The sequence below is a fragment of the Falco cherrug genome, chromosome 12 (assembly GCF_023634085.1).
Source record: "Falco cherrug isolate bFalChe1 chromosome 12, bFalChe1.pri, whole genome shotgun sequence".
Lineage (NCBI taxonomy): Eukaryota > Metazoa > Chordata > Aves > Falconiformes > Falconidae > Falco > Falco cherrug.
In genome coordinates, this window is record NC_073708.1 from 7,007,653 (window position 1) to 7,024,157 (window position 16,505).

General features: G+C 42.2%; 1 protein-coding gene across 6 annotated transcripts in view; it reads right to left on the bottom strand.

The window, feature by feature from the left end:
• The window catches only part of ACBD6 (acyl-CoA binding domain containing 6), an 87,986-nt gene that overhangs the window by 22,127 nt on the left and 49,354 nt on the right, over positions 1-16,505 (bottom strand). The window contains exons 7-8 of one of the 6 annotated variants that reach the window (XM_055724822.1): positions 9,953-10,179; positions 9,709-9,841 (exon numbers count right to left, since the gene is read on the bottom strand). The exons of 4 other annotated variants lie outside the window; for them this stretch is intronic. In XM_055724822.1, the coding sequence (XP_055580797.1) occupies positions 10,000-10,179 (180 nt within the window). In that variant the 3' untranslated portion in view covers positions 9,709-9,841; positions 9,953-9,999. Of the gene's footprint in view, positions 1-9,443; positions 9,842-9,952; positions 10,180-16,505 lie in introns of those variants that run through there. One more of the 6 variants, XM_055724823.1, reaches the window with a different exon arrangement.

Genomic DNA, 16,505 nt, shown 5'->3' on the forward strand with positions numbered 1-16,505 from the left:
ATGGAAGTAAAGTCCTTCTGTGGACTGCATCAATGTCTGATGCCTAATGAAGACTGCATTTGGATATGCAAATGCACTGATTACTGTTATTTGTCTGGGCTGACACAGGCAGCAAGGTAAGGAAAAGCTGTGCAGTATCTGGGGACAAAGTGGTTTTTTGGTTTGGTTTGGGTTTTTTTTCCAGAATACTCAGTTATAGGAGATGCTCCCTAAGGTGAATGTGGACTTTGACCATCCTTCTCCCTCAGGAAACCCTTCCTGCTGTAAGGAGGACTTCTAGTTCAAGCACTCTTTTAGCTATTCTATGGCTTGTTCTGCAAAACTTACCCCACATCGCCATGACCCTGCGAAGGGAGAAGCCCCCAGGTCCCTATGATTTTATGCAGTTGTAGCTGTCATCAGAGCAACTGTGCAACAGCATAAAATTCAAAGATAGATAGCTTCACTTGGTGGCTTTTCACACCTTGAGTGCTCAGGAGACAATACCCTTCTCCGAGAAGGGGCACAGTACTATAGAGCGATGGTACATATTAATTTCTAAAAGAGGATTTTAATCATGCAACGTCCTCTGCAGTCGCACAGAATTTAATCTCATTGCTGACAGTGGGTGATGGGGGAGCATGTTAAGTGGAAAAGTTGTATTCAAGACCTTCTTGCAGATATGTGCTACAGGCAGTCCCTTGGGAGGAAGAAAACAACCCCAACTGGTGTCTCGCTGCTGACCACCCCGGCCCAGGGTCCCGACGTACTCCAGCCACTTGCATGCAGAAACGCAGACACATTTCCAAAGTTCTGTGCAAGGTTCAAGTACACGTATTAATACAGTTAGCATTTATCAAGGCTTACTTTACAAATATTGATTTATTAATCTAGGCAAGACCCAGGGATATATGTACATAGTATTCCCATGTTCGTTACAGAAACCGAGACACACAAAAAAACCCACTGTCTGACTTCCTCAAGGTCAAATGTGGAACACAGCCCACAGCTGGGATTAGTTTCAGGATGCTGAGCTCCCAGCACTACGCTGGGACTATCAGGACATGCTGTCCTTTCCCACACAAGGTCTTCCCTCTTCTTTTAAGATCTGTCTTCACCTAAGCCTACATTTAGTGAGAATCTTGCCTTCATTGAGTAATATGGGAGGAAAAAAAAATAACGAAGAGCCAAAAATTGGAAACCGTAAGCTGTGAACTGAGACCTTCCCAGCTGCTAAGGAGACCCACCACAACTGGGTTGGCACGCTGGCACATGCCTTCTGGATGGTTATCTTCAGTCTTCTTCCATTTTTATTGAGGACTGCTTGCAGGCAGCTTTAGAAGTCTTGGTTAATTGAAAACTAGATGTTAAAAAAAAATATCCAAAAGGAACTAATATACTGTGTTCAACCAACTTCAATGGGACCTTAAAGCTTATATGAAAAGTTGGACTTGGAATTGTTAAACGATTCTTTTCTAGAAGCTCCTATGAAACCGCAGTAACGTTAGTTACAATTGCTGCCTAGGAGGGATGAAATTCCATGCTTTTTCCCCCTGCTAAAATAAAAAATACTCCCTTAACATTTCTGAAGTTAGGGCAACCTAAGCAATGGCTCAACAGAATACAATTCCATAAAATCACTACAATTAAATGAAAAATTATGCATCTTTTCAAGCAGCACAGGTCTGATGCCTACTTTCTAAAGAAAGTTGAACTACAAAGCAGTAAAGTCACTCTGTAAACTCCTGTAACTATTCTTTTAAGGTAATGGACCAGCTTCAGATACTAACGGATGAAAATTAACTACAAGACAACAGAACCACTAGTTTTAAAATCCTGAGGAACTGGAAAGAATGACTATATGCTTTTGTATATGACAGCAGTCTCAGCAACACTGCAAAAAGTTAGAAGTATCTGAGTGGTAGTGCACACTATGTCTGAAAGAATAGCTTTTAGAAGACATGAAATTCAGAGAATACTGCAGAACCCTGCACGAAAATCACGGCATTATGCACACTTCTCTGTAATTTATGTCACTGGATGCACAGTATTTTCTTTCCACATTCAGTTTGCCTGGACTATGGGAAGTGTGCGTCTTGGGCAGCCAAAGTCTCAGGGTAGACAACAGACAACATGAGAAAAGAGGATAAAACTTCATCAAACACTGAATGCTTAATGACAGAATTAAAACCCATCTTTGGCCTTTGTTTTTCTCCAGTTGCTCCTTCAATCTTCCATTTTGTTAACAAAACTTGCCCAGGGAAGTTGACTCCCTGAATGTGTCAGACATCACCTCCGTTAAGTAGTGTGTTATTAATTCCCTTCCAAAACTAAACACATCATATTTATGATGAGATTTTAATCTGTTTTTAAAAAGTGTTTGAAAATCTTCCTTGTAAGGATTTTTAAAAATTAAATTCTAGCTTCCCTTCAGATGTACTCAGGCATAAGAGAAAACAAAACAACTAATAGTCTAACAGAGAAGAAATGCTGCATTTGCTGTTTTCTAGCCTGATTCAAATGTAAAAATTAAGAATGTGAATAAAGTAGGTTTAACTACATAATTAAGTAAACATGGACAGACATTGTGTACCTGATTAGCAAAAAGAACAACTAAATTTACTAGAAAGGCTATATTTAGCTGCAAATGAACATATTTTAATGGCTACTAACCAATGAAAATCAACCTTTCCTTAGAAAAATAACCAAGAACTAAATTTAAATTGATTATTAAATCAATTAAATCAATCCAACCTGTCAGAATCTCTCTCATTAGAGTCGCTGTTAGATGCAAAGCTGCTGCCTATAAGGTCTGCACACACAGGCAAAACACAAAATGATGCAGTGCCAAAGGTATAGTGACAGCACAGCACCTTCCCAGCACATCCACCCAAAATTACGCCAGACGCTGCCGAGTCCTAATGCGTGCACAGACCTCTCCCAAACTGAGTGCATCCATTAATACATGGAGCCCGTTAATGTGTCCTATTTTCCTGTATTAACCAACCAAACATAAAAATAAGCGTCTCCCTGTAACAGTCTGACCCATTTTGAGAGTCCAGTGAAGCCAAACTGACTTTTATTTCTTAGAAAAAAAATAAAAATTGTGTTTAAATATAAAGCAACCAGTTGCAGCATTGCGGGATTAGTTGGATGAATCCTTCAGCAGATATAATCAGCTTAATGGCAACAAAGATCACAGCGCAGTTAGTGCAGCTGTGACACTCAGACGCATTTCACCGAAAGGGAAGGTTTGCACGAGGCTGGAACGGTCTTTTTTATTTCCAGCCTTTTTTCCTCTCTCTCTCTGTGCAGTCAACATCCCCATCAGCTCCATTAGCATGAAAGAATTAAGGAGGGAAATGGGTAGGGTGGAGCAATTTACGTCTGTGGGTCAGCATACTTACACAGTGTCATATAATTCAATTAAATGGACAAATAAAGTGGTGCTAGTTGTTTTCCAAACTCTAGTTAATTTTAACTTAATTCCCACGCTGCTGTGGGCTAAAGGGCTGCTTGATACACAGCTAAATGACCAGCTATCTATTACAGAGAGGAACGCTGTAGGAGTCCTCCCGCTCTTCTCTTAGATACTCTTAGGAGTATTCTTACTCTGAGGATATTCTTAGTATCTTTATATACCCACAAAAAAGAAAACTGAAAGTAAAGACTTGATTCCCCTAATTATAGCTTTATTTATGCTGGCAAATCCATTGCTTTATATTATACCTTTCCTCACTGTTGAATTGCAAAAAAAAAAATTTTAAAAAAATACACTAGAACATAATGTCAGGAGATTTCAGCCTGCCCCGTAAAAATTTAAGAAACACTGCTTTCCAGGCTTCTTAAATTAAGACTTTCATCATTAAATCCAGTGATCTGCCTCTCACATACAGTATTAAACACACTCAAAAATAAGCAGGTAAATGCTAATCTATTTACCACTAACTATTCTGTTTCTGGGTTTTGCTTCCTCCAGGAAAAATCCCCCGAGATACAGGTGAATGCACTAAGGACTGAAAACAGCTGAGAAGTACAGAAGACCCACAAATCTGTAATCTGCAGGGAACTGATGGATGGAAACGGCAAAAGTATGAACACCTTGGAAACAAGCCATTTGCTGTAGAGCTTGCTAAGGTCTTCTGCTCTCTGACCTGGTAAAACTCAAGCCTGTGCAGTTGCACTTCGGAACAAGAGCTCTCCAGGAGAATTAACTTCTGTTTGCAAAATAAAGACCTTTGTCAGTACCAAACAGTCAGCAATGTTTTGAAGGCTTTAAAATAAATCTGTGCTTGAAGATCGATGGCACTTCCCATAAAGAATACAAGTGTGCCTCCTTTTCCTCAGCCAAAACTTCCTTTGCTTTCTCCAAAACATCAGTCCAACACACCGGTTATTCTCCCACCAGAAATACTTGCATTTCAGCAGTTCTGCATGGATATAATTTGTAAAGTGCTAGGCAAATAAGCACACTCTGAAATGGGAAACGTTATTGACAGACTACCTGGCACTAAGCTTTCAAACCCACCAGGAACGTCAGGAGGCCAGATCTGCACATGTCAAGTCCATCACCTTAGGAGGCTTTCAAAGTTTTGCTTTTTGTGACTCTACAAAACGCATCTCTGGAGCCATTATATGAATTAGTTGGAAAGGGGTGGGGGGGGGGAAGGAGGAGCGGTTAAGAACAGCAGTACACCCCTATGAGGACATTTAGAAGCATCTGGCTCCGAGATATTAAGAAAGGAAAGAAAAATTAATCATGCCGGCTGGGAAAAAAAACCTGGCATCAGCACAGCCACCCTGTCATAAGGCAGATATTAATAACGTGAACCTCCAGGGAACACTCAGACATCTGAAAGATCCACTTGTTGGCTATCACAGAGCAGGCAGCTTGAACTGATGCCTCTTTGAAACCTTCTGAATCTTACACTAAAACACTGCTGAGGATTTTTTTTTGCAGCAAAACGAAACTCTCAGTGCTAAAGATCAGACATTTACCGCATTTCTCCCTTTTTCCCTAGATAGTATCACAGGGAGAGCACTTGGAATCACATGCTACCGGCTACAGCAGAATGGAGCAACGCCCAGTAACTGGGTGCAAAAATACCAGATGCTGAAGCCGTGGGCATGAGACAATTCAGATGTTAGGGAAAGGAAAACAAAAGGATTCGCCCCTGGGGATACCTAGGCACCCCACTCCAACAGACCTCGATAGCAGGAGGCCTGAGCAGGCGTTAGCCACTTAACGTGTTGTAGACCTGTAGCTTAGCTACACACGAGACACACAAGAGAAATGCAGGTGAAAACTGGTCGAGTATTTTAAAATGAGAATAAGCAAATAGTATCTGGACAGAACGGAAGACAACAGGAAAAACCATGCATGGCCAAGACATCACGGCAATGGTGGTACATCCTGATGTGGCATCTCAAATATAACTCCTCAGGCTCAGAGTAGGATGTAAAGTTGGTGGCAGCAACAATAACTAGAACTCACATTTTCAGGAGAATTTATTTAGCCAACAAAACATGGCAAAACCCTTCTCTTTTTCTACTTCTCCAGAGATGCAGTGAACTTTCCTGCCTACCGCACTGAAAGCAAACCTGATAAAGGAACCACTAATCTGCTTGTGTTTGGGAAATAAGTGCTGCTAAAAGCACACCAGACACCCCCAACATCATCTTATATCTATTTTCTGATCTCTTGGACCATCTGTGACTAGTTACAACTCCAGATTCGCAGGACACACAGCTGACTCACTGAAGGGTAGCACCAGCTACAAACTAAGCATCTCAAAGACAAAATGATGATTGAAAAGCACTGAGCTGGATGTTTATATGCTATTTGATGATGCAGGAGATGCTACCATAGGAGCTAACATTTTAAACCACCCTATCCCATGAGGAAACATTTTCTGCGTTGGCTACAGCTGTGATACATTCCTATGCAAATGAAGCAATTTTCTTTTTTTCTCTATGAAAAGTCTCCCATTTCTTCCCCATCGCTGAATTTATCTCCCAATGGACTTGGTAAAACACAGCACTTGCGGGGCTTTTTTTTAACCGATCAGAAAGGGACACATTCAGCCCTGAGATACATGCCAAGAGAAGTCCCATTGACTTAAGCTGGGAATTCACGTGTTTATCCTTCATCAGGAGTCCTCGGTAATGACACCTTACCATCCTTCATCTACAATAAGACTACTTCTGCCATGACCCTCTGTGTCACTGCTGTCTGGCATTGCTTGGGGAAGCACTGAGCCAAGAGTACCATTTTTCTGCTGATCCCTGTTTTGTTCTTTTCCTTCCATTCACTCAACCTTTCTATTTGCGCTACCTGTTGCACTGCATCTCATGCCAAGATGATCTCTTTGGGATAGGGATGGTCTTTGCTCTTGCTTGATGCCGTGACTGACATTTCTGCTGGCTACTACGGACAACATAAGGTAGAAGAGCTGAGTGCAAAATTAAACCTGCCTTTATCGATGGGGTAGTTTACAGGTCTGCCTTGGCCGGTGCATGGAAAGGCACTGCAGCCACATCCACCACTCACATGCATCTGAGGACAGAACTGGGCAGAGCTATGAAAACTTGCATTTTTAGTAAATGTTTTAAAAACTTGAAAAGATTTTCTTTTCTACTCAAGTTGGGCTTTCCACCAGGCAAAACAAAATGTACCACTTTCTCTATGATTTTGTAGCTATTCTTTGGTAAATTCAAAGAGCTGTTTCGTATTACAATTTACATCTGCACAAGAGGAATGCTTGAGCTGACAGCCAAAAAAGAAACAAACCTGGAGATTTAGAACAGGTCTACCTGAATAGTTTATATCATCTTCGATTTTAGACTCAATACACATTTATAATCTGTCTTTACCTTGTGATTTATCCCAAGCAACTGGGCTCCCCTGGCTTAGAAAGTTGTTTCTTACCAGCTAATGAGTGCAAACTGACCACATCCATGCATAACTTTTCCATCTGAGAAATAAAATTAATGATTTGAAGTCACCGTAGCTCTGACTTTTTCTGCTGCTGTGAAACATCCAGATCGAAACTGCCTTCATGCTTTAAATTAACCTCTTTAACTCTGCAATTAGGACTGGAGGTAAGGGTGTATATGATCACTTCCCGTCATTCAAAAAACAAGCACTTGGTTATTAAGCTATGAAAAATTGATCATTTGCAATTGCTAAGCCATAACTTTACAAATATCTTCTGAGTTTGACCACTGGAATTTAAAGTGCAATGCTCAATTTCATACCACTTCAAAAGCCAAATCACCATGTAATCTGTGAGCACCGCTTGAAAATATCCTGACAATAGCAGCAGGAATAGGGCATCACCGAGAAGATAACCAGGCAGCTTTTGCAGACCTGGCTTCTGACTCACATTTCATCTGCGCGGTCTGAACGTGATTAAAACTTGAGTTTAAAAAAAAAAGATAAATAGAAAAAAAGAGTAAATTGAAATTTCCGTACACAGGTAACTAGGTCCCTGGCCAAGTCCAAACATGTCTCCAGGTTTCTCTGTAGCATATTCCAGCCTATAGCTTTCTGAAATACATCTCTTGTCTTCCTTCTGTGTTCGAGAAAATCAACCAGTCAAAACTCCTACCTTACTCTTTTCTTCATTAATCACTACCTTGCTTTGAGGGCCATGCTGAAAGGGAGACGTTGCTCATCCGATCACCAGGTCAGGGAAGGAAAATGCCTATAGACAGAGCTAGTGTTTTCCTCCTCTCTCGCAACACTTCTCACACACACAAAGCTCATCACCAACTGTGTTCAGCCTCACTGGCAGCAGCAGGGACGTGTGTGGTTTTCTCCAGCGTGCGGCCGAGAAGCTGCCTGGAGGTACAGCCACCTCCAGCCGCTCAGCTCCATCTCTGGGCCACCCCTCTCCATGGCTCCGCTGCACAGCCATGTGCACGTGCATCCCATGAACCAGACCTCCGAGATAGTCCTGGATAAGAATAACCTTTAAAGCTATTCCCATTCCTTTCCCCTACCTCACAAAAATACTGCTGGATGTACAGTAAAGGAAGGAAATATGGCAGGGGAAAACAAAAATCAATTAAAAGAAATTTGAAAGCCATTGTGTTAGAGCACCTCATTTAGAGCAGTCACTTTTTATCTGCAGGGCAAATAATTGCAGTACTATCGCAGCCGTAACATCACGCATCAGAGAAGGTGACAGCATTTTTAGGGGTATTTATTGTAAGCACACTAAAGTCAAGACTGTACCCCACAAATTAATTTTCCAGGGTGACAGAAGTCAGCTGGCTAGAGCCGTTATTGCTAATAGCTAGAAAAGACCCACTTAATCACTTTGCATTTTTATTTGTAGAAGATAAAGAAACATTTCTTTCACTAATAGTTTCATGCTTGTTTCATCTCATTTTATCTGGACTGCAAGATCTGTTTAATTTCATTTGATCAGTTTTCTAAGGATCTTAGAACTACCATATTTTTATAATCTTGTTATATCCATGAGAAAAAAAATGATTGTTTGCCCCACCATTTCGCAAATGGGAAACCAAGACAAAAAGAAATTAAGTGACTTGTTCAAGGTCACGCCAGTATTCTGTAGCAAAACTGGAGAATTAGAAACCTGAACTCGATTCTGAAAATAGCCATAAAGGGAACTTCCTCACCGAATCAACACGGATTCTACAGATCTGGGTATCTACCACTGTGTTTTTTCATAACATACGTAACTGCGGATAACTCGGCTCTGAATAGACGGTTCCTGTTACTTCTCTTAGCTGAAAAAAATGCCAAATTCCTTCACTAATGAATAAAACTAGCCTACCACCACTACCAGATGGGGGGAGCCTGAAGTTTAGCAAAAGCACCTGAAAGCACATCGATTGCTGGTTCTGAAAATTTCAAATAGCAGGTCAGCATCACAGGTGCGTCTCTATGAAGAGGAAAACAATGGTAATACTCGTTATTTTAAATTTTTTCTCTTAAACTTTAGCAGAGCCATAATGTAAGCTAAAGGGAAATATCCATCTCAAAGTTCTGTGCATTCAGGACATGCATTGCTCGTAACATTTTACTGTTAAATGGTTCAGCACTATGGTACATCTGGATTTTTCTCTTAGTTTTTATACACACGTGACATAAATTACCCACCCTGCCTCTCCCCCTGATAACACAAGAAAACGACAGTTGCCAGTGTGGGGTTTTTTTGCAACTGTAATGTCTAACAGCCTCAGGAACTCTGTTTTGCTCCCGTCCAGGCTGGGCAGGAATGAAGCAGGAATGCAGCAGGAATGCACAAACAACAACAGAAACCTGGAGAGTGAAGCCACCAATTCAAAAGGAAGAGGCTGAGGTTGTGCCATGAGTGGGACCCGAAGGAGAGCAGCAGTATATAGTAACAGTATATAGTATATATATAGTGTATATATAGTATATAGTAACAGTAATTCAAGTATATGCATCTACTGAACAGCTGCCTTGTTCACAACATTCTGTCCCTATGCAGTGGAAAACCAGAGGTGTCTTCCAGACACAGTTTCAAAAGGGTGTGAGGGTACAGCAACTGTTCACACACAGAGAAATATCAACAGTTGCTCATTATGTCAAAACCTGAAAGCTGACCAGACAAGGTGTTTGACCTAGACCTCGAAGCCTGAACAGTGGAGCCCAAGAGATCTTCTGAATGTTTCTGGCAGGTTGGACGTTAACAGATGCTTTAGTCTTATGCAGTGTTAATGGGAGGAGCAGGTATGTCAAACTAAGTCACTGCCTGTGTCCAAGCTGCGGTTTCCATCTCTCTTCCAAGATGTGTTGAAGTACATTGGCAGAACAACATCCATCAGGGGTGTATCGAATGCTGACCACAGCAGTATCTGTCCTCTGCAAAGAGGATACATGCAGAACAGTCAAATCTGCATAAACATCGCATTAATAACCGACTGGGTGAAGACTGCATTTTAATATTGAACTCCAGTTGAAGTACCTACTTACTTAAAAGTTCAGAGAAGCTTCTTCAGCTGCCAGTATTCACGACTATTTCAGTACCCGCTCCTAGGGAAGGCTGTGCGTATGATGCAATGCCACAGGTCTCGGGCTAGGACCTCCTGCTTCCTCCCTGGCTTAGGAGTTAGGGGATCAGTGGTGTGGTCAACACCCAAAGTCGTGCCATGCTTGGGTAAGGGCTTGGGAAACCAGCCATCACTAACACATACAAATCCCTACAAAACACAACATTTTGGAGGTCAGAGCAGAGACACTGACTGCTTTTCTGAAGAACAGGAGAGACCACATCTGCCTCTGCTGGTTTCTCTCACACCACAAATCTACCTTAATGATTATTTACGCTTCGCTCTTCCAACCTTCCTCTCTCCTCTTATGTAAACATACTATAAATACAGACTTGGCATAAAGCCCATCAATCTACTGCTCAGCTTCCCCTGATCCTAAAGGTCTTTCTCTGGACAAGCTGTGATTTAGCTCCAAGTTCCTGTAAGCCTGAGCAACTTCTTCCAACCTCCATCAGCACTAATGTGACACATGCCCTTGTGCTACCGATGAGACACCCGCACCTTGAGAAACCAAATCCAAATTTCAGCATGACTCACATGGGGTCCTTTACGGGCATCCTTCTTCTGTGGCTCCCATGAGCCCTTTATGGGTTCTTCGGGGTTTTGGAGGGAACACTGACTAAAGTCACCCTACACTGTATATGCCATAGGACTCTGCCCCGAACAAGACCAAGACTTCTGGCCAGTGTCAGATAATCCGTCACTATAAGCTACTTGTATCCAAGCCAGATATTTATTGCTATTGATCTGCCTGGTCCCAGCGAAAGACTTTTGTTCTCCCAACCCGGGACTTTGACCTCAATTAAGTTATGAATTTCAATCCGATAGACTGCTCCACTTACCCTGCTGCTCTCCCTGACTGGATTAATTAGAATTAGCTAGGCTGGGAGTCACCCCGAGCGCCTCATGGATCATGTTATTTTAATAATAAATAAAGAGACGGCAGCAGCATACAAGGAAGGATTTTGAAAGATTGTTCATCCAAGAGCATCATTCAGAACCTGCCAATACTAATTTCTCTGAGTTTGATTACCTCATTTACTTCTTTTTATTTCTATTCATTAATTGAGTTTTATCCCCCATTACTTCAGCTCCCCAAATGTGCCCTTCCTATAAAGGAAACAGACACACACTTTACTGTTACAAAGTTTTATTACTGCAGCTCATCAAAAGTATAGTTAGCAGGAATGGAATAGTCATTAAGCATTTAATAATCTAATAGCGATGAGAAAAAATAGATATAATAGGGGAGGGGAAAAGGAAAGGAGAGGGACAAGGCAACCCTGTCTATTGCCATAAAGCATGCACCGAGGGCTCTTTATAGGGATAGTTAATTGGCTGGTAGACAAAAGCCAGTGTCTTCAAGAAGGTAACATCTAACACTGGAGAAAATGCATATATCCATCAGGATATTTTTTGACATCACAATAATGCCTTTGGAATGAGCCTACAATGGGTTGCATACCAAAGAAATTTGATTGGCAAGGGGAAGTTTCGGAACTAGTGAGTTGGGGCCCAATAGCTACATTATCCTTATTACTTCTCTTTCCCTATAAAAGCAATTACATACTTGAAGATGTCGGGTTGCCCAGGACCATACTGAAATGGATTGTCTCGGCCAGCCATGTCACAGACATACTATGCAGTTATTGACCCATAAATGAACACTTATTTGTCACGCTCATTTTAATGTTTAATTGGCTGGAACAGCAGAAACAGATTTAGATGATGGAAGTTCACCAATTCTTCCAGCGCTGGTACCCAGCTTGCAGCCAGCCAACTCTGAACCCGAGAACAAATGTGGCAGACAACTTACCTTCTACCTTCACTTTAAGTTCAGGCCTTCATTTTATAAGAGACCCTTCCCAGGACAGTGTGATTTATTCCAGCCACACTGAGCCTTGTTGTAAGAGGACAGAAGACTCATTTCAACATGGGATGTCTAAGCTGGGTCAGCCAACTGGTCTGTTAGACAAACTAGAAGGTTACTCCAGGATAGGATTGACTTGTTTTGTTGCAAAAGGGAGTAACTGAGCAGTCTCTCTGCAGAAGGCTGAGGGAGACGGCATCAGCCTCTGTCTCCCTATACAGGAAAGCACTGGTGAGACCTCCTATCGCTCCCACCAGCAGGGATGCCTGCTCACATGGATTTCCAAAAGCCTTCTGATACATCCTCTCATCAAAGGTTATTAAATGATACTGTCATAGAGCAAGAGGGAAGGTCTTTGCATTGCTTGATAACTGATTACAAAAGTAAAGATTGAACCACCAGCTTGCACAACTGCTGGTGATTGCTGGAGTCTCTGAGGGATCTATGCAAGGGCTTGGGTTGTTCAACCCACACAAACGAACAGGGGAACCAGGGTGAGAGTGAAGCATCCAAGCCGGTTAAACCAAAAGCTGACTATAAAATGCTACAAAAGGATCTCAGAGTGACAGGGTAAAAAACCTGCAGATGAAATTCAGTGCTAATACACACCAGGTAATGCACATTTGGAAAAACAATCTTTAGTCTAAATCCACAGTGATGGCCTCTGAACTAACTATTACCTCTGTGGAAACAGATCATGAGTTATTATAGACAGCTCTATTATACACTGGCTCAGTATTCAACAGTAGTTAGTAAAAGGCAAGCAACATGAAAACATAAAAAAAAAAAAAAGGAAGAGGAAATAAGAAAACGTCATTATATTGCTTCATTAAACCTCTTACTGCACTTACAGCTTGGGCACTGAAAGAAGGGCTACTCCCTTCATCTGAAAGGAAATAAGGAAGAACTAGAAATGATTCAAAGAATGACAAGGAGCAAAGTTACTGAGCAGCTTCCAAATGGGGTACGATTAAATAGATTAAACTCCTTAGTCTGAAAAAGGAGTGATCAAGGGGAATCAAGGAGGCCAATAAAGTCAAAAGCAGGATAGAGGAGGTAACTGGGGGAACAATTACTGTTTCTCATTACACAAGAACGATGGGCTCTCGTATGAAATTATTGTGGCAAGTGCAAAGCAAATGCACAGTTAAACTACAGAACTCCCACTGGCATAAAAGGCTGGGAATCCAAAGAGGGATGAGAGAAATTTATCAAAGAAAAATCCAGGAGCGCAAAGATAATACCAATGGCTCAGGAAGCCTCCAAGCCACAGACTCTGGGAAAATATATGAAATTATCACTGCATGCTTACCCTACTCTGTCCCCTAAGCATTCACTCTTCCCTGCCACTGGAGACACAATACTACACCAGAAAGACTCCTGCACTGACAGCTGTTCTCATGAATGCAGAAGTAAGATGTGCAAAACGAGAGACAGGAACCTCCTAAATTAGCTTTGCCAGTTTGAGTGCTGTTTTGCCACTTACAATCCACGGAGCCAAGAAATACCTATGGTCATCAAAAATCTTATTTAAAATCTAAACAAAATAAGCATAAAGAGTTATTCCCCCGACATCTGAAGTGTTAGAACAGTCTTATTTAGGAAAACTAACAAAAGTACTTTGCACCAAAGCTTGCAAATTCCAGATGTCCCAATGATGCTAGTAAGAACTGGTTTTTTTGTGGTGTTTTGTTGTGTGTGGGTTTGTTTAGTTTTTCAGAGCAAACTGGGAGAGACACCTGCTGACAACAAATGAATGCAAAATTCTATTTGGAAAGTAAAACCAGACTTTCTCATATTGGAAAGTCCTCAGGGATAAAGTGAGTGGCAGAATTTAACTCTTTCAAAACAGGGAAAGCTCTTCCAAGAGGCTGAATGCAAAAAAAGATGTTCTACGAACCATCTCTCCCGAACAAAGAGTAGCTGATTGCTTGGCAAAGGTGGTTCCCCTGGCAGGGAGAGGCGACGCCAAGGCTATAGGAAATGAAGCAAGGCTAGAGACCATTCCTATGGTGATTAGAGACCATTCCTATGGTGATGCGTTCACCTGAAAAACCAGCTTGGCTACCAGTGGTATCCTGTTTGCGCAGTTAACCAAATACCTTAATGAGGGGCTAAAGCATTTCCAACAATGACTTCACAAATTACAGGTGTTTTAACACATGCTTATTTCAAAGATGACCCCCAGACCAAGAGACAAAGGGGCATGGGACCATCCCAGGTCCTCCTCCCAGGGAGGCATTCAAGGTAAACCTCTTTTCTTGCCTCTACAAAGACAGTAGAGAATAAGATAGCTGTTTCTCCTCTGCAGCAGAACACACAACACGCCACAGTGCCACCTGCACCGACCTCAAAGCTCAGTGCTCCTGGCCTCTGTCTACTGTGAGCATCGCCAGAGATTGCAGCCACCATGCCACAAAATAGCTGTGCTGGTCGGGTATGGAAACAAGCACTAGGCTCCCTGATGCAGAGGGTGGTCACGCTCCCTGAGCTAAAATGATGTGCTACTGCCAGACCGCATTCCTCCTGCACCAGCACTGGCCACGAAAGTGCCTTGCTCTGCACAAGACAACCCTCAATACAAGGCGAAGCCCGCAAGCCACACAATCTCACAGCAATACACTAAAATGTGCTGCTGTCCTCGGTCCCGGCTTTAAACCCTGCATTTTGATTACCTTGAAAGCAGCTTTAGATTTTGAGGTTAAAGCAACAGAAACCACTGCTATTTTTTTCAGGACCAGCTTTTGGATTTCACTTTTCAAACGGTGGTTTTGCATGCAGTCGTTGAAAGGACCGTGCGGACCCTGAAATCATGGCTGGAACGCCACAGAAGCCTGCAGTTGCTTCCTCAGCTGGTGAGCCTGCTTTGCAGGCAATGCTGCACGCGTACTGCCTGAGCAAGGGTGCCAACCGCTTTGCTGCACCAGCAATGAAGCAATGATTCATATGTCTACAGGGAGCAGGAGAAACAAAGACTGTACATGTCAAGCTGGAAGATGGGAAGAAACAATGCAAAAATGCCCAGCCTGCACAAGCAGAAGGAAACATCTCATCATCTGTACAACCTACAGTTTGTGTTGATGAGGCTTGAGGTGTCTTTGGATGCTGAAGAGCAAACCTGGGATAAATCTCTGCATCTCCCAGCATATATTTACAGCTGCAAATATTTTGCAAATGTTTCTGCTGAAAGGGACTTTTCTCCCAGTAGGTGAAATCAGCATCTGCTGAGTGGTGACCATTTAACATTCAACCTGCTGCCAATCTACATTCTACAGAGAGACCCGCAGGAGAGACATGGAGCTGTGCCACTTCTAATAACTGCGTGACTGGCACCATGTCAATGCTTTAATGTAGAAAGCTACCCTCTGTCACTAAGCAGATCTCTCCTTTCTTTTGGCTAATGGCTTTCACACCCATTGGCAACAATGTCAAGACTGAAGGGGTACGAGCCTGCAGAGTCTTCTGAGATCTGCCTGGCAAAGCTGAGTTCAGAAATATTGAGACAGGGATTGGCCAGGGTGTGCGTGCGTATGTAAGGAAAAAGTGAAACTATTGTAGTTAATAATTCTGCTCTCATTGCTTTGATTTTCATCTTTGTTCTGTGTCTTCATCCGTTTGCCACTGTGCCTTTCTACCGCAGCAATGGTCAATTCAGCAGTACCTGCTTTGCTTGCTGTGAGCGTAACTACGCCAAACCCTCTGCAGCAATCATCAGATCCAGGACAGGGTCCCTCCTGGCTTTATGAGCCAGGCTTTTAGTATATTTAGGGGGAAATTTATATTAGGGACATTAACTACAAGGGCACAAGGCTCAGACATTTTCCTTTTTAATCTTAGCCAGGTTTAGAGAATGGCCGTAACAGCAGAGTACTTTGGCAGCTGGCATACTACTTACAAGGGTGTTTGCACCCATCAGTTTGCAGTAAAGGTGGTGGGCTGCATGGACGGACACACACACATACACATTCACTGGGGAGGGGCAAAGTTCTGTGGTTACAGCCTGTGGCCTTTGGTGCTCAGTCAGAATGGTCAAGATGCCCACACTGATTTCCTCAGTATCTCCTTACAGATACAGAAAAATGAGGGCATGACCTATATTTGATGCAGGAGGCATGCTTGCAGAGATCAGCTTCATTTTTAAATGTCTATGCAACGCCTGCAACACGAGGTCCATACAGAGACTGAAGCAGTTTGTATTCTTGCTGTGAACTCCAAATGAACAACACTGAAAAGAAAAAAAAACCAGTCAGGCAAGCAGGCCTGACTTTTCCTTAGTTCTTTTTATCCTGTACAGACACAATCCTTTTAGAGTCAGACAGAAAAACAGAAAAGAACATACAAATAAAACAAAACCAACAGACCATCAATCTTAGCAATCTTCGACATATCCATAATTTCTACTTCATTTTTAGCTAATGGTGGAAATTAGTCTTTGGATAGTTGATAAAAATCAACCTGTCTCTGCTGGGTTAGTACCATGATCTGTGGCCCAGCAACTACTTCTAGTACAATTGATTTTCCTTTTTGGCAACCAATAGGCCAGTCAATAATAATGTTGTTTGAGAAGGATTGAGTCATGAGGGAGATGAACCCTCCCTGCCATTTA